Below are 17,187 nucleotides of genomic sequence, written 5' to 3'. Positions count from 1 at the left end.
GACGAAATAGGAAATGCTTCAGTCGAAAAAGACTGAATTAGCTTATGGCCGATGTCACAGTAGCGCATCTTGTTCAACTGAAGTCGGGTCTTCCTGTTTACAGCTTCCTGTTCGGTCCGATGGTGCTTCGACAGGAGTTCTCGAAGTTCCCCAGAGACGGTCTCTTGTCGCAACTCATGCTATTCATAAACGCTTAGCGTATTGCGGTCATTCATAGATTCGGTTTGGTGCGATTCAAAGCATGTCTCATGATACCACAAGCACGCAGGCTGAGATCAGAAAAGCACGGCTGTGGCTGCAAGAAAAGAAAGTGTCAGAGAAGGAAAGATTGGGTCAGTCATGAAGCAAAGAACCTGGTCTTTTTGCGGTCTCCTGAAATGCAATGGCTCTGATTCGATTATTGCATAATACTTGGTATTATAATGGATGGCATAATGGCAGCACCAATCGACATTCCCTCATTCATTCGAAGAGGAAAGGACAGACTTGGCACGCCAAGGCCTCTCGGCCCTTAAGGATTATCGCAGGCCCCGCCGATACCGATTTCTTGAATAGCTTTACAACCACTATTCTTTGTAATCTATAATTTCTATTACTTTTACTTATAATATTAAATACTAAATAACAAATTATAAAAATCTTATTAATATATATTAAGAATCTTTATTCTACGTTGAAAAGTTACCTCGACTATTCTATAACCGTTAATCTTAAGACTTTCTATTAAGATTACAGGTATGAGAAGCATGCATGTACTCCGGGAAAGGAGTTTCACGAAGAAGAAAGGTGTTTCTTTGTATGGTTCTGATTGATTGATTGATTCCTCTAGAAAGCTACGAGAGGAACGAAGAAAGTAGTTACACGACGCCAAGTCACGCTAGACTAAGCTATGCCAAGTTCACGGAAACGTAACACTTTCTTAATAAATCTCGAGAATTTAATAGATTTCTATTTTATCGTATAGTGGATAATTAGAGTATATTAAAATCTGAGAGTCTTCATCTAAATAACATCTTCTAACAATCATAAACTTTTTAAAGAATTATAATCTATCGTTATGAAGTTATTCCTAAAGTTTCAATTTTCAATTTTCGAGGGGGGGGGGGGGGCTTGTGGGAACTTTTTCGTTTCTCAATGATCCAGAAATTAGGGGTAAGGAAGTCGGAAGTGCAGCTCCAAGGAGCCAAAGTTGAACCGCGGAGACGCTGTCGACAACTACCATGAAGCTTCTAAAATGCCATTCTATTGATTGGCCATCCAGTCTCTAGAGAGTAAAGAGCATTACTGCTTTAGACCCAGCTGGCTCTCCCTAAATTCGCCCTCGGCATGTCTTCTTTCGAACCTTCGGCAAGCCCGGCAAGCCCATCAAGCCCATCTGGTCCATGTCCATTCGCCTACCTCTCCTTCCAAAAGCCCCAACCCAGTCAGCTTCTCCATCCGGAACATTGACCATGCCCGACCTAAATGACTCCTCCCATTTTTCTCCCTATCGCTCAGATGGCAAATTGTACGGCTTCGTCTGCGTCGTCACAGGGGCAACGCAGTCAATTGGCCAGGCAATCGTTGGCGAGCTCGCTGGTAAGACAGCAGCTGGACTCAGCTTTGACAAGAGCTGACGTGACGCTACCACAGCGCATGGGGCAGCTTGCATCTATGCCTGTACCAGAACTACCAACGAAGACACCTCCGACATAGCCTCCACCCTCAGCGAAACCCACCCCAACACCAAGATAATACCGTACCCTTTGATTGCAGCCGACGAGCAAGCAACCCTGACCCTGATCGATGACATCTTAAACTCCTGGGGGAGACTCGATGTCTGGGTCAGCAGTTCCGGCCTGCTGGGTCCCCCGTCAATTGACATGACAACGCCTTCCGATCTCCAGAAGTGCTTCGAGGCGAACAGTCTAGCGCCGTTCTTCGCATTGAAATATGCACCTGCTGCTATGGGAAAGCTGGCGAGCAAGGGCAACTACCCCAATGCTGCGCCGAAAGATCAGAAATATGGAAGCATCATCGTTGTCAGCTCCGTAGCCTCGACGTATGGGGGATGCTGGGGCCCTTGCTACACGATGAGTTCTCACGCAGCATTGGGAGTTGTGCAGGCCGGCGTGGCCGTCCTCAAAGGTTCTGGCGTTCGCATCAATTGCATATCACCAGGTCAGATTGATGTCGGTATAGATTTGAAGGGGTTCGACATGCGGGGCATGAAATCTCAATTACCTCCTGCAAACCTGCAATCGCCTGAGTCACAGAAGGAGCATATTGGCCTTGAGCGTGCGGGGTCGCCAAGCGAAGTTGCGAGAGTAGCTGGCTTTCTAGCCAGCGGTTTCAGCAGCTACATGACTGGCGCTAACATGGTCGTTGACGGTGGAGCCTCGGTCATGATGCCACTCACACTCCCAATCTGATAATTATGATAGATCATATATAACTCTGTAGCAACATACATCATGTGGCTCTGACACACCCATCTTCACCTCACCTCGAGCGCTTTGTTGCCCCGTCAGCAACCTGTTGGCGACTTCTGTTTAAGCAATGAGTCCCTCGGTCACTTAATCATTACCGACGACCTTCACCCACGCAGATTCCGTCACTATGGCGGACCATCAAACAGAGACGCACCCTCTTCAAGCTGCCTTGGGAGGTTCGGGATAAAATCTACCGTCTAGTTGCCACAATACAAGACCTCTTACAGCAGCCTCTCGAGGACTTTCCATGGTCAAATAGCGATTGTCGGAAGGTGTGGTAGGAGGAAGACGAGAGTGACTCTGCCATCCTGTGGACCTCAAGGGCCATCTGCTGCAAACTTATGGTCATCCTTTGTTCAAATGGTGTCTTTGATTTTGAAACGGGATTTGAGATGGCTGTCAACGAGATCCTTTGTACATCAAATTAACGGGTTCTAATTCGCATGGTGAACGCCGACTTCATGCTCAGTGTGAGGGGAATCCGGTATGAGGGAAGTTTAGTGTAATCTTTATCAGGACCAGTATGCTTTTCGTGACTCGGGTCATACATGTGACAGTGATGGACTTCAACATTGGAGACAATCGGTGGTTTTTTTGAAGGCTCGAGTCAATTGTGTTTATTACAAGCATGAAAGCAAGAATCGGGAGAACGCACAGATCCTTGAGGCATCATGTCAGAGATCTAAGGAACATGACCTCGAGCATTCGGCAAGAAGGGAAGTCGTTCGGAAGATCATATGTATGACAATTGGGACTGAAAGAGCGGTAAAGCGGGCCTGTTCCTTAAGAATAGAACCAAAGTCTCTGGGACATTGACAAGGGAAAAGGAGGAAGGAAATTGAATATTTGAGGTGTTACGAATCTGCTCAATGAAATTGGTCAAAGGCTCAACTCCTCTGATACTGTAAAGCTTACAAAGGCACAGCTCTCCCAGCGACCTACGACCCTGCCCAACGACAGCCCCACGACGTGTACGAACAGCGAGCCACTTACTCCAAAGATTATCAGGTCCGATCCGTCACGCCACAAATCTATTCCACTCATGCTCACGCCCCCGTCTTCTCCCTAAGCATCCGGATTCGTCGTTGGCGTATAAGTTATGGCATAGCTCGGATATCCCACATTCACTGCATTCCCATAGAAAGTGATATCATTGTACGGGTACCCGTCATAGACCGCCTGCCCATTAACAATCGATGGTGGATGACCCGGCAGCGTTCTCAAATTGACACCACCAAAATTGCTCGCAGGCACACTGGTCGAGCAACTGTCGTTCATAGCTGTGAATATTTCTATGCATCTCGTATTATTCTGTAAAGATGCAGCGCCCTGATAAGGTGGTAAGAAGAAACCGACGGCGCAGCCCAGTGCCAGGTCGCTCCAAATCCAGACTCCGGGGCGAGTACGCGTGTCGATTGCTTTTTCGCAGACATCTTGGAACGAGGCACTGCAATTCCCCCACGATACAGACTCGGGACCTTCGATTGGCGTGACGGCCGTGCAGTTTACGCCGTAAGGTTGAGGGCTCTTGACAAGAACGGGCGCAACGGAGCAGGTGTCTGCATAGTTCGGATTGTCTTGGACCGTTGGACCACATGGGTCACCGTTGGCGGGCGCTGGCACGGGTGCCGGCGTGGCGATAGTCGTCGGAGTGAGGAGGAATAAGAGAATGCAGAAGCAGATGGGTGCTAGGAGGCTGGTAAGGCTTTTCCTCGAAGAGTTCATGGCTCTATTTTACAGAAGTGCCCAGGGAAAGACCGCTGATGCAGGATGAATGGTATAAGAAGAGATTAGCGAACAACAAAGAACGACGGGTAAGAAAGACAAGCGGTCTTGTGGCCTTGAAAATTGTCCCTCCTCCTTACTTAGTAGACCACAAGCGGAAAGCGCGAGAATGCTTCATGAAATCGACGGGTGAAAGGAATCTTACTGAAGGAATGGCTCGCCAAAATTGAGGGAATTGCTAGAACGAGAGGGTGTCATCAAGCTCCTCCACTGCCATTTCCACGAATAGACTTCTTTGCGCTTCGCAACTGTAAGATGCTATCCTATCAGGGTCTCGAAGGATGGATGGCATCGCGAATCGCCTAAAATACTTCATATTGCCGAGAAAACGCAATGGTCGGTGTCAGAGAAGGGAAACAAGGCAAGTCTGCAAATACAAGATTCTCAGGTAGCAATCATCGGCGGTAGGGGACCTGCCTGTTATACTGTATACACAAAAGTCTCAGACTCGAGGTCTGCCAGTGGCCAAATTTGCTCTTCGTTGGATTAACAAGTTCAGGTATATGATATGTCTCAAGAGTTACCCGCGTTTTCTCATGCGCCCAATCAGAATAAGCGACCCGTTCGGATCGGATGCAAGCATTAGACACAGAATCTATTACAAGGCCATGAATGGTACGCGGCATAAGCCTAAGATGACTATCGGTGTGTGCAGGCCTAGTAGAAAGATAGTCCTGCTTGGGCCGATAGACGAAATACTTGCAGCATAGCTTCAGAAAGACGAGAACGACTTCACTATGATGAGACCTGACAATGCCAACAGTTGGTGGATGATGCTATAAAAAGCAATGCCCGCCAGTCCTTCTACTGAATTATACAATGTAAGGGGGAGACAAGAAGTGGCAGTATCAGAGCCAAGCTGGGTTCCACATTGTGGTCAAAGGAGCTAGAGGTAGTGCGAACGTACACATTCTATATGGATGAGCTGCTTCATTCTAACCGCAAAGCTCAAGCCTCACCGTTTGGCTGCATTGCCACCGGCGCTCTGGACCTCCACTATGACCCTGCCAACGCCTTCGTCCTTGGACTCCCAGGCCGTGGCTCCCTTGCCACCCAGCTCGTTCAAAACCTTGAGGAACTCATCAACACCACCACCGACACCGAAATAAATTTTCTTTGCCGCGACCAATGCTCTTCCATGCCCATGTGTCTCCTCGGCGCTTTTCAAGGCCTTGAGAAGGACCTGAGTGAAAGCATGTATCGAATTAGGCGAATAAATTGTCTCGCTCGCTAGGAAGATGGTCTCGATTCGACTCCGACGTTGAGGATCCTCGACTGGCAGGAGGAGATCAGTGAACGCTTCGTTCCAAGTTCCTGAAATGCCTGATATATGTATGACTTTGTCCGAAAGGTCCTTGACGAACCGTGAAAGGAGGTCCGGGGTTATCTCGAGATCGCCTGCAGGTTCGGGGATCGCTGGGGACTGTACAAAGTACCAGGTGAGTAACAGGTTAGGTAGGGTAGCATTTGCCAGGACTGACAGGTTGTAGTCAGCGACCGACAGATGAACGGCACGCCACGAGGGTGACAATTGTTTGAGGAAGAAGTCGAAGAACACGAGAATTGGAAGAGCTGTGCCTGCGCCCACCTGTCACGGGAGAATTTAGTAAGTATTGATTGGACACAGAGCCAAATCGAGCAGAGCGTAAAGTACCTCGACGACATGCACAACTCGCCCTCCCAATTCCCAACCCTTGCTGAGACTTCCGAATAGATGACCAGCAAGGTCTACAGCACATTCCCAAGTCTTGAAACCTCCCTCGTAAACATTTGGCGTAATGTCATCAGTCGAAAGACCGACCACTGGGCTGGACTGATCAGAGATCTCATCTTCGGCCATCAGCTGTGCTCGTATATCAAAAAGCTCGCGCCGAGGTACATTGAGTATGCCGGCGGGAGATCGAATTTGGACTGTACGGTAAGAGATCTTGGAGGGAAGAGCAGAAAGCTGCAGTGGTCAGATTATACAGGCGGCAATTGTAGGAATTTGAAGGGAAGAAGGGACAAGGCATTGCAAACAATTTGCATGTGTTGTAAGCATGCAGTATGATGCCATCGATACTGAAGGTATCAGTGATTGGAGTCTAGGTTCTTCTAAGACTGTGCACGGTGAAAGTAGCTGCGCAGCCCAAAGCACGGTAGTAAACCAAAGCCATGAAGATTCGTGTGAGGAAAGAGGAAGGAAGAGTGCGCTTGCGAAACTAAGGGAGTGAAGAGTAACGTTTCCGTACCAGATCTTGAAGCTTGTGCAATTTGGGCTCCGTGACAGCAACAGGCTTATTTTCCCGGGTGTCATGCAAAGACAAGGGCCCAACATCGGCCATCTCACCTCCATTCTCTTCAATGTCATCGCTCCCAAAGCCAAAGGAGAATGATTGGCTCATGCTTGGCCAATCTTAGAGGAGATTCGGTTAAAGGTGCCACGCTGCTTCATTTGATGCAAGACTCATGTTCATAGAGAGTAAGCTTCACTGGTACATGGGTCCATTGCCATTGCCCCTATCATATTCGGCCAGAGTGACCATGGTATTGATCATGTAGAGTATCCGTTATTAATTACCAGCAGTCTTTGGAGAACACATAGAGTGGAGTACTCGAAAAGAGAAGGAAGAAAGAGCCACCTCTTTTCCCGGCTCGGGTCGGCTAAAACTCAGTCTCTCAAATTTTCACTTTCCCTCGACATCTAACCATTCTGTTTGCAGAACTTGCTTTTGATGAAGCTGCGTAAAGCTGCGTAAAGCTGCATAAGCTGCGTGCAATGCGTGGCTAGAATTGGCTAATCTGCTACCGCCAGCAGCTTGACGCACTCGAGGCAGAGCAGTCGAGATAGACTCGCATGGAATCCGGATTGGGCCCAGATCCCACCACCCAGGCTTGCTCATACGAGGAGATAACCTTTGATGCCCCCGATCTTGCATACGGCTCGTTCGACGCTGAAGCTCGGGTTAGTGTACGTTCATTGTCAACATTCATCCTCCTCACAGACCTTTTTGGCGGTCAAAAAGCCTCCAGAGTGGCAGGGCGTGCCTGCAGCGTCGCCCGGCTGCCATTCAGACCTGCCCGAGCTTCTCCACCAGCACAGCTCCAATGCTTGCTCTTCTCGTGCTTCCTATCGTGCTCATCTTGGTGGCCAGCTGAAGGGCGACTAGGAGGATGAAGACCTGGAGCTATGCCTTTCCAAATCTTCTACGAATCATCGCATTGGAGGTACATGACTAGCCTCAAATGCCCTTTATTCGACCATTCACATCCTCTCTGTGTATGTGTAGGCGCTGACTGTTGTCGTATTCAATGACTATTTCGACTTTGTTCTAGAGCCATGATTGGGGGCCGGGCAAAGCCACGATCCCCAGGTTTCAGGGTCCAGCTCATTTAATTCAGCTCCTCCACGAGTACGATTTCATTTCTCACCAGCTCACCTCAACATCATTGCCTCTCAAAGTGCTGTTCTTTTTTCGTATCTACGTCTGCATCAGATATCGCTCCCGCATCGGCGCCTTTCCCATTTCCTTTCAATCTGGCCCAGTGTACTCTTCCCCCTCTCTCCTTCATTTAGTCGCGTCTCCTGAATACACAAAGCATTCTGTCGCAATATTCAAAATGCGCGTCGCTCCACTCTCTCTGATCGCATGCCTGCTCGCAGCTGTCGCCGCGCAGTCTGGACCCACGTCGAACCCTCCCACGACTCTGCCAGGCTTCACTGTCACGGCTGGCACCTCATCCACGTTCACGTGGACTCCTACGACCTCTGGTACTGTAACTCTGACATTGCGCAACGGTCCTACAAGCGACTTGAACAAGGGAATCGTGCTCGCTTGTGAGTACTTCCGCATGTTGTCCTCATTCCTGAATTGCACAGCACTAACAGTTTATCTACAGCTGGAATCGCCAACTCCGGCTCCTACACTTTTACAGTTCCCGCTGGTACTGCTAGCGGAGCATATACCATTGAGATTTCTTCGGACAGCAACGCGAGTGACGCCAACTACAGCGACGATATTACTGTAAATGGCTCCAAATCTGTTGGATCTGCTAGCCCCTCGCCGTCTACCCTGACGACCACCGCATCAAGCTCTGGTTCCTACTCCTCTGCTTCTTCTTCCATCGATACCAGCACAACCACCCTCAATTCTGAGACCTCTGCTACAAGCCATGCGTCCACTAGCAAATCAGCTTCCAGCTCGTCTACATCAGGTGCAACCAGATCAGCATCGTCAGCGAGCGGAACCTCTGCACCTACTATCAGTACGAGCACCCCAACTGGTTCTTCGAAAGGCGCAAATGCAGGAACTGTACTCCGCGTCAATAATGGCCTATTAGCGGTAGTCTTGGGGATACTGGCTGTGTTTTAATATATAGACAGAACCAACCATAATTCGGAGAATTGTGTACGTAAGGAACTGGCTCAAAAATTGGAGGTGCGGGACGTCACTGTAACAGAAGAGAATTTGATACCCTGTCGGCAATGCAAGGTTATTGTGGACTGAGAAGTGAGACGCGTTTGTGATAATGTGACGTAGTTTGGAACAGTATATCTGACATTTAACATCAATGATCGAAACCCTTCCACTTCAATTCAATAAAAGGCCCGTTGCTCGTTACAGATCTAATTGTGCCTGCTTCCTGCTCGTTGCTGTCGAGAAACCCTCGATGCGCCTAGAGTGAAATGTATCATAGCTGGCGCTACACCATCCTTCTTTAATTCCAAAAATTGCACTTCTCATTTAACGGCACGAAGATACACCAGTATCACTGTCCGCATATACCATCTGGGGTCACTTTCTTTGCGCTTCGCCAACCAGCCTTTCGCAACGTCCGGATGGTCTCGTATGATCCTTGCTTCTTCCTTTTTTTACGCTTCTCATGACTTCAACCTCTTCTCTTTCTGCTCGTCCAATGCAGCGGCACTGACGGATTTCTCAAGCCCAGTATGCGGTGAATGTGGCGACTGTGCTGGGGCGTCCGGAATTGGCACGTCGGAGAAGTCGTCTTGAGCTACAGCGTTGATTGTCCACGAGTCTGTACAATCAGCATCGCTCTTATTTTTTGCGTAGGATAGAAGCACAACGTACAAACACCAATAGTGAAAGCGCAAAGAGCAAGACCAGTGACCATGTTGCGGATCAGGTAGGGTTGGCGAGCACGAATCAAGGAAGCTGCTGGGCGGTAATGCTTGTCGTAGTAAGACGAGCGGGGTAGACTTGACGAAGCTGGTCAGTATAGTAATTGGACGACAAGGATTTATCTCTTACATGGCCATTGTGATTAATGTAAGGTAGTTGACGATTGGGGAAAGGTCATCATTGAGGCCCTTGCTTGCGGGAAGCTTGCTAGCGTGCTTTTGACAGATTGTGCATGAACTTTGAGAGCTTCGACTTTCTTTCCTTCTTGCCTTACAACACTACTACAACACCCAACCCCCTTTGACATCGTAGATACTTTGACACTGAACAAGACACGCTGTCTCATTGAGCTCATCATCGGTGTCCAGGATACCTCCATGTCCTATATCCCTGTCATGGTGTCTTAGCTAGCTGTCATTCTTCCCTTACTGGGCTTCCACATCTTTCCCTTGTAGCACACGTTCGACAATTCGGGTAATCACAACCGCACACATCAATTGCGATTTGAAAGGATCACCATGACGCTCTCTGTACCTGATCAGCTTGCTCAACTCGAAGCTGCGCGTCAAATCGTCCTCGCGGATGCCGGTCTCTACCCTCAAATCGTACAAGGTATCCTGCCCATCGTTGGGGCAAATGCTCGACTCGAGCTACGAAGATGGGGTGCTGAGTTCCTTGCCGAGACCTTTGCTAGCCCTACATTTGCATCGTACCAGAAGGAGAATTCGGCTGTTGGGGTTCTCCAAATACTGAAGGATTTGCTGGAGAAACCGTCGGAGGATGCTGCAGTGGTCAAGAGTGTCGTGCAGACTGCAGCAAGCATATACTGCCTAGTGTTCCGCTACATGTACGTGCAACCCCTCTTCCCGCCCCGTAGCCAGGCACTGGTATATCCTATACGTAGATTCATGAGACTCTGCGGTCGAGGGGAATGTTGTCTTACCTTTTTCTGTTCTCAGCATTGCGAACCCGCACGATGTGCCAGTATGGAATCAAATGGCGTCGATCAAGTCGAATATATTGAAGAGATGGGACACTGCTGCTACGGGAGTCCGAATATGCTGCATCAAGTTTGTACAAAAGGTCGTCCAGGTGCAGACACCAGGTGTAATCGCAGACCCAAGGGTGTGTGACATATCAACGGCTCCCAGCGTAGAGCAAGCTACTGATACAACTCTACAGCGTCCGGATCAGAACGAGGTCTCCATTGCTTTAGTCCCGCGAGATCATCCATTGATACCACCCCCAAGACTGGAGCCTGAAGCATCAGGACTGCTGGATAGACTTCTCAATGCGTTCAACGAGGACAAGAGGTACGTACCGTAACGCACGTAGATTTTCTAAGTCTCAGCCCTGATGCTATGCCTCCAGTGATGCCGTTCTTATCAACGCAACCCTCAATTGCCTTGGCACACTCCTCCGCACTCGCCAGTCCATTGCCAACAAAATCATTTCCGCAATCTTGACCTTCAATCCAATGAAACAAGCCAACTCGCCCATGACTCCCAAAGTCAGGGTCCAGATCAAGTCTATGGAGCGTACGACAAGGGCGTTGCTTATGAATGTTCTCCGAAGGTATGCATGCGTTTTATCCACACGGGTTGAGAAATCAACGATATTGACAGGGTATCAGAAATGAGAACGGTCCATTTGTAGATCGAATTAAGGCATACGTGGACCGTCTTGCGCGAATCCGCTTGGATGTCTTTGATGAAGGAAGTCGGAAGAGAGGACTGCCTAGCGAACCCACTGACGGTCTCGATAATAACAAACGACGACGTCTCGGAGCGGAACTGCTTGAGCGGCCAGAGCCTGAACCTCTCCCACCTGGTCCCGTTAGTCTCGGTCAGCTGTTCACACTGACAAAGGATCCGGCTCTGGCAACTTTCGACGTAACATCACTGACCCTAGATATAATGGTCAGGATCATCCCACCAGTCCTCGTGCGCATTGATCAACAAGCTCTGGACCAAGCTCTGAACCACGTCCGAGCTCGCTACCTATCGCTTACCAAGCCACCACCACAAGCTCTTGGCGACGATGAAGAGGATTATGAGCCTGACTTTGAGCCCAGCGAGGATAGAGAGCAAATCATCAACAAAGCAGATGCTCTACCACCTGAAGACCCGCTGCAGTCTCCCTCGGAAGTTGCTCTTGGGCCGTTCAAGCTTCCGCAACCTCCGCCCTTAACCGCTGAGGATACCATGCAAATAGGGAAAGGGACCATCAGCCGGGTTTTTAGCATGATGAATGTTCTAGAAGAAGCTCCTTTAGCCAAGAAGCAGAGATCGGGGTTGAACAGGCTGGCGGGAAGTAGTTACGACAAAGAGGCTTGGACCACGGTCATCACAAGACTGGCGACACGCGCTTCTGCTGGGCTAGATGATGACAGCAGTGAAGACGATGACTCTAAAACAATGGTCGAGAAACAGGTGACAGGTTCCAGCTTGAGCGATGGGATCCGGCAAACACTTTGGAAGTTCATCATCGAGGACTTTCGGACCAGGATACCGGTAGCAATTGCATGGCTGAATGAAGAATGGTATAATGACCGAATACAGAAACAAAGCAGCGAGCAGCAGAAGGACGGAGTGACTCTGCCAAAGCCAAAGCAGCACTACGGGAAATGGATGCTCAGGGTTCTAGACGGGATTGTGCCATACTTGGATGCGAAGGATAAGCACTTGATCAAATTCCTGTCAGAGATCCCAGAAATCAACGCAAATGTGCTGGGCCGTGTCAAAGGGCTCGCGAGGGATCCGGAGAGAGTTCAATTGGCGGTGAACTCCCTACTGTAGGTCCATCCTGCTGTTGACGTTGTGTTTCAACAATTCTCTAACAGCGTTTTAGCTACTTGATCCTGATGAAACCACCAGCCCGTGACATAGCTATTGATGCGCTAGAGGATCTGTGGCGGAACTGTAAGTCTTCGTACATCGGCCCCTCCACGCCTTTTGCTAATACATTTCAGACGATGACGCCAAAGCTCCTACCGCGAAGCATCTTGCAAAGTGGCGGCCACAAGTCTTAGCTTCAGAGAGAAAGCCGAGCCCAGCCCCAGCTCCAAATGGCGTACAACATCCCAAAGAGTCAAAACCCACACCTTCGTCTGCACCTTCCCCGCCCGTCGAAGTCGAGGGCGAGCAGATGAAGAACAGCCAAGCAGGCCAAGTCGTGGCAGCAGCTGGATAATGGAAAAGGCATAAGAGATTGGAGTACTCGAGATCAAGTGGCCGGCGCAATCGGTACTTACGGCGTTTCTTCTCTCTTTAGGGAATAGGATGACTTGGGAGGAGAGGGTCATGCGCAAGCTTGGCGGCTTCTGAGTCTCACGCGACAGTCTGATCGTTCTAAAAAATTCGAACACTTTTGTAATGTATTTACAGGGTTGCAGATAAAGTCCTGTGAATGCTGCAGGGAAAGAGCCTTACCGTTCTCAGTTGTGTTTAGGGGCTAAAGACCAAGGCTATCAGAAACATTCATCGGGGGATCGCACGTAACAAAGAGATAGATACCCTCAGATGCATTTTTCACACTCCAACCACTCCAAAGCATTGACTAGGCTCGCTGGGGTCGCGTTGTCGAAGATATCCAAGTAAGATTCGGACTTTAGGCGCGAAATAATCTTGTTTGCAGAAGAATGTTCATGGTTGCTTTGCATTCTTAGTGGCAATGGTACCTTTCCCTGCCAACCTCTTCGTGCGTTGGACAGATCCCAAGCCAGCGCCGTCCACAGGAGTTACTTACCATATGCACTTCCCCAATCAATACGGGCTGAAGGTCGGAAAAGGTGCCAAGTAGCTCAGACACGACGTTACCAACGTCAATAACATCCTAGAACGGGGGATCAGCCAGAGGAAATTGTACATCAAAGGTCTTCTCGCCAAAACCCAGGAGCGGGAAGCTGGCGAAGAGGCATCAGATTCGCCAGCCAAGGGCCCAATCATCAGATCGAAGTCGGATAAAAAGGGGAAGAAGACCGCATTGGCGGCGGCCTTGTCCCCTGAATATGTGGACGACATGGGAAAGGGTGCATGTATCATGTATTACTAATAACACCCGCACGATAACTAAATGACCTTCGGTTTCCCACGGGTATGATGCCATCATGGTGGATGACAGCGGGGGAAAGAAGCCTTTGTAGAGTGAAGGTACGACCTGACCGAAGATCCTCCATCCTCATGTGACCTGCTGTGACTTGGATATAGGGAAGGGAACACTTGCATGGGGTAGGAGCGGTGAAAATGGACGGGGCTACTCGTAGAAACAGAAGCATGAAAACTCAACACTATTGCAAGAAGGCTTCCAACCTCCTAGCACACTGTTCCAAAAGCCCATACTGTTCTGATAGAATACTTGAGAAACTTGCTGGGTGCTCGCCCTTATTCTTTGAGCATCTTTTTCCATGTGGTGATGGGAAAGTGATCGTCACGCCCTTCAAATAAATTCCTCCGCGAAGCCTTTGAGCCTCAACATCATCGCACTCACTGTTCCCTCTTCTTTCTTCTTACATCTCACCAAGCATCTCATCGGTCAGCAAATACTCTCGGTGCCAAAAGCATCATATCAAACGTCAGTAGACCACATCTGAGGTCCTCAGCTTTGCATGCTCACAATACACAGTTCACACACATACCAGAGCTCGGACAAACGAGCTGTTCAGCATCATCAAAGGTACCGTCAAATCACTTCGTCTTCCTTTAACACTGTCACCATTACACATCTGCAACCTTCCTAACACTCAAAATCGTCAATCTTGCAACTGCTTCGTCATGCAGAAGCAATTGCATCTCTACACGCAGCGCGCTTTCTGTTCCAAAGTGACAGTCCTCCTTTCTAAACAAGCTCACAGCTTCCTCCCTTTTCTCACTTCAACAAGGTATATCCTCCCTGCATCATTTTGAGCGATCATGAATCCCTTTCGCGATCTTGATGACACAGCGAGAGGCTTTCTTCCAAATTTAGTGAATTTCGAAGCGCGTCCATGGGCTCAACAGCAGGACTTGACAGACATCTTATCATTTCCGCCGTTACCATGATTACGTTCGCTGCCATCACGACGGCCATGTGTTTCGCAAGAAACATCTGTTCAACTAAACGCTGCGGTCTTGTGTAGACAATCGGATTGACTTTGCTACCACAATACCTTTGCAGCGTCCCATTGACGCATCTACTAGCTCGATTTGCATCTCTCTAATACTCCACTCACGCCACGTAGCATTGATATTTCCATCAACTATTATCGGCTGACTCTCATGAGCGTTGCTTTCACAGATTTCTCGTTTCTTATCAGCAACCATGTCTACAGAGGCCAGCCCGAAAGGCAAGGGCGGCAGAGCCCCTGTAAACGCCGGTAACGATGCAGACTCCATCATGCCACTCCTCTTCGCTACCATCGGCAACCCGGCTATCAGCTTCAAGAAGATGGCAGCCATGGACGAGCTTGGTCGCACTGAATCCTCTCTCGAGCATAAGTTCCGCAAATGGAGGCAGAAGGGGCGCGAGATTGCCGCTGAAAATCCCGAAAATGCTGGGACTCTAGGAACTGCCAACGCAGGAGGCGCTACTACCAAGAAGCCGCGTGCTCCAGCCAAGAAGGGTGCCAATGGCAAAGATGAAGGGCCTGTCAAGCAAGCTGGTGTTGAAGATGAGGAAGATGATATCGACGAGGAAGCTGGAGCGATCAAGCAAGAATCCGACGAGATGGTAATCTCCAGAACTGCTTTATACTTGACATGACTAACATGTTACAGAGCGGCATTAACGGCGAAATGCTACCACCTCCTACCAAAGGGAAAGCCACTGCGACCAAGGGCACCAAGAAGCGTGCTGCCTCGGAGAAATCTGCAGATGCCGAGCACGAACGCACGGAGGCCCCTGTCAAGAAAGCCAAGGTTCGTATATTTCAGAGTAATACCTTCTTTCTTAGTGCCGAACTCTGAATTGCAAGACATTGTCCCGGGGGAGAAGGCTCTTTCTATTCCCGAGACCTGTCTTGCGAGTCTGAGTTGTGCCTTTGAAAAGCAGAACTAACTCGGAAATGTGCGCAGGTGGTGAAGAAAGGAACGGCCAAGGTGGTGAAGAAATCCAACGCTAAATTGTATTCTGGCAGCGAAGACGAGGAGGCGGTAAGCGAGGACGAGGAGAAAGTGCCGACGACCAAATCAAAAGGAAAGGGCAAAAGCAACGTCGCTGCAGCGCATGGTAAAGGAAAGGCGGCAGCGAAGCCTACTGGGCCTGCGAAGGCGAAGAAAGGGAAGGCTGATATGGCTGCCGAGGCAGGGCAGATCCCCATCCATGAGGACGAAGACGCGGACGTTGACGTGAATTCTGAAGATGGTCACCATGATGGAATGATTGACATGCAGTTTGACGAGGCTGCTTAAGGAGAACCATTCAAGAAACATTCGTGTACGTCTTACGTCGATGCGGAGATTCGCCACCCGGCCATTTTCTTTTTCGTCGAAGTCGTGGAGAAAATCAGCTTCGCGCTGGACACAGCAGAACTTTCATGGCTGAGGTGCTTGGAACTGTCATTGGAAACTCTTGATCGGAGGGCCACAATCATTGTCTTGCATTCGGGATGATGGAAACCAATATGTTGCCTTCAAATTCATGTGCTCGCAGTCACGTTGCTCTTGAGCTCAATAGACGAAATGCATGTTTCATATTTCATGAGATGCAAAGTGCTTTCCAGTCACAGTTCAGATTCATTTTCACAAATCCTACTCTGTACGTTTCCTTCTCTCAGTTTCTGATTTGCTTCCTTTATACTCTCGTATGCTGCATCCGCCGCTGGCGATACATTTTCTCCACTCATGGCCACAAATTTGTACTTTCTCAAAGCTTTTGTAAAAGCATTGCACCAGGGCTCCAGGCCCTTTACAAGTGCGTGATGGTCTTTCAATCCGCTGATTTCAGAGCCAGACTGGGACACAAAACCATTTGCGCTACCAAGGCTGGAGAGTATACGGTCATGTATCAAGTTTGCAGCTTTGGCGCGGATCCTGTCTTTCCCCTCATCCAAAGTCATTTTCTCCGGTTCGAATAGGTCAAACAATGTAGTCAGACCCTCGGACTGGACAAAAATGCGAAGTTGCTCGGTGTTTTGGCAAAGCTGCGAGAGCAAGGATACGGTCCGCGTTTTGAGCGTTACATCATTTTGCACTGGGTCCCTCAGTGCGGCTAGCACTTTAACTACAGGGGTCATGCCGACATCGGACGAATATGGGTGGCTCAGAAATGCGTCCAGTGCGTCAGGGTTACTGTGTATGGCAGTGCCCAAGAGCAAAGCAGCTGCCGAACGGACTTCAGCTGACGCAGTGGATCCGGGATCAATCGCAGAGAAGAACTTTTGACAAGCGCCGGTATCCCGTGCCAATGCAACACCCCAATGGATGGAATGGGCGAGATCTTGGAGGGCAGAAAGGGTGGGGAGATCTGTGGTTGATAGCGCTGTAGTGGAGTGGATTGCGGCGATCGAAGAAAAGAAGAGTGAGGACTCTTCTGCATCGAAGGAGGCTGGATAATACGATCCACGTTCAAACTCTGTGTCTGGATGTGACTGGTCTTGCAGCTCTGGTGCTTCCGCTACGGGTCCATCTTCCTCAATACTTGGGCGCGGCGGCAGATCGTCTATGATCACAAGGTCTGCGTGTGGTGTTCCCGGCGGTTCAGGAATGTTGAGACGAGCTTCTTTGAGACCAGTCGCCAGATTCATGCGTACATGTAGTCCAGCAGGAATAGACTGGTCGTCGTGGATGCGCTGAAAGTGCTCCATGGGCTGGAAGATTGCTGGGTAACATTCT

General features: G+C 49.4%; 7 protein-coding genes across 7 annotated transcripts; 4 read left to right on the top strand and 3 right to left on the bottom strand.

The window, feature by feature from the left end:
- Positions 1-1,451: 1,451 nt before the first annotated feature.
- Positions 1,452-2,411, top strand: HO133_003332 (uncharacterized protein; the record flags this gene model as incomplete). The annotated part of the gene is made up of 2 exons (XM_037294255.1): positions 1,452-1,578; positions 1,633-2,411. 2 exons carry the CDS (start codon positions 1,452-1,454, stop codon positions 2,409-2,411), a joined length of 906 nt encoding a protein of 301 aa, XP_037149636.1.
- Positions 2,412-5,211: 2,800 nt separating this feature from the next.
- HO133_003331 (uncharacterized protein) lies at positions 5,212-6,640 on the bottom strand (the record flags this gene model as incomplete). Its single annotated transcript, XM_037294254.1, has 3 exons — positions 5,212-5,844; positions 5,911-6,204; positions 6,488-6,640. 3 exons carry the CDS (start codon positions 6,638-6,640, stop codon positions 5,212-5,214), a joined length of 1,080 nt encoding a protein of 359 aa, XP_037149635.1.
- Positions 6,641-7,856: 1,216 nt separating this feature from the next.
- HO133_003330 (uncharacterized protein) lies at positions 7,857-8,608 on the top strand (the record flags this gene model as incomplete). The annotated part of the gene is made up of 2 exons (XM_037294253.1): positions 7,857-8,073; positions 8,136-8,608. 2 exons carry the CDS (start codon positions 7,857-7,859, stop codon positions 8,606-8,608), a joined length of 690 nt encoding a protein of 229 aa, XP_037149634.1.
- A 509-nt stretch (positions 8,609-9,117) lies between these two features.
- HO133_003329 (uncharacterized protein) lies at positions 9,118-9,516 on the bottom strand (the record flags this gene model as incomplete). Its single annotated transcript, XM_037294252.1, has 3 exons — positions 9,118-9,275; positions 9,329-9,456; positions 9,509-9,516. The coding sequence occupies 3 exons, from the start codon at positions 9,514-9,516 to the stop codon at positions 9,118-9,120; spliced, it is 294 nt and encodes a 97-aa protein (XP_037149633.1).
- Positions 9,517-9,897: 381 nt separating this feature from the next.
- On the top strand, positions 9,898-12,571 carry HO133_003328 (uncharacterized protein; the record flags this gene model as incomplete). The annotated part of the gene is made up of 7 exons (XM_037294251.1): positions 9,898-10,226; positions 10,339-10,504; positions 10,562-10,692; positions 10,751-10,954; positions 11,013-12,173; positions 12,230-12,300; positions 12,351-12,571. 7 exons carry the CDS (start codon positions 9,898-9,900, stop codon positions 12,569-12,571), a joined length of 2,283 nt encoding a protein of 760 aa, XP_037149632.1.
- Positions 12,572-14,677: 2,106 nt separating this feature from the next.
- On the top strand, positions 14,678-15,765 carry HO133_003327 (uncharacterized protein; the record flags this gene model as incomplete). The annotated part of the gene is made up of 3 exons (XM_037294250.1): positions 14,678-15,085; positions 15,133-15,273; positions 15,430-15,765. 3 exons carry the CDS (start codon positions 14,678-14,680, stop codon positions 15,763-15,765), a joined length of 885 nt encoding a protein of 294 aa, XP_037149631.1.
- Positions 15,766-16,076: 311 nt separating this feature from the next.
- On the bottom strand, positions 16,077-17,159 carry HO133_003326 (uncharacterized protein; the record flags this gene model as incomplete). The annotated part of the gene is made up of 1 exon (XM_037294249.1): positions 16,077-17,159. One exon carries the CDS (start codon positions 17,157-17,159, stop codon positions 16,077-16,079), a length of 1,083 nt encoding a protein of 360 aa, XP_037149630.1.
- Between the last annotated feature and the right edge of the window lie 28 nt (positions 17,160-17,187).

Source organism: Letharia lupina, assembly GCF_014066315.1.
Source record: "Letharia lupina isolate WasteWater1 chromosome Unknown contig_17, whole genome shotgun sequence".
In the NCBI taxonomy this organism is placed as follows: Eukaryota; Fungi; Ascomycota; class Lecanoromycetes; order Lecanorales; family Parmeliaceae; genus Letharia; species Letharia lupina.
The sequence above is the reverse complement of the archived record's forward strand: the minus strand, read 5'-3'. Positions and strand labels throughout refer to the sequence as shown.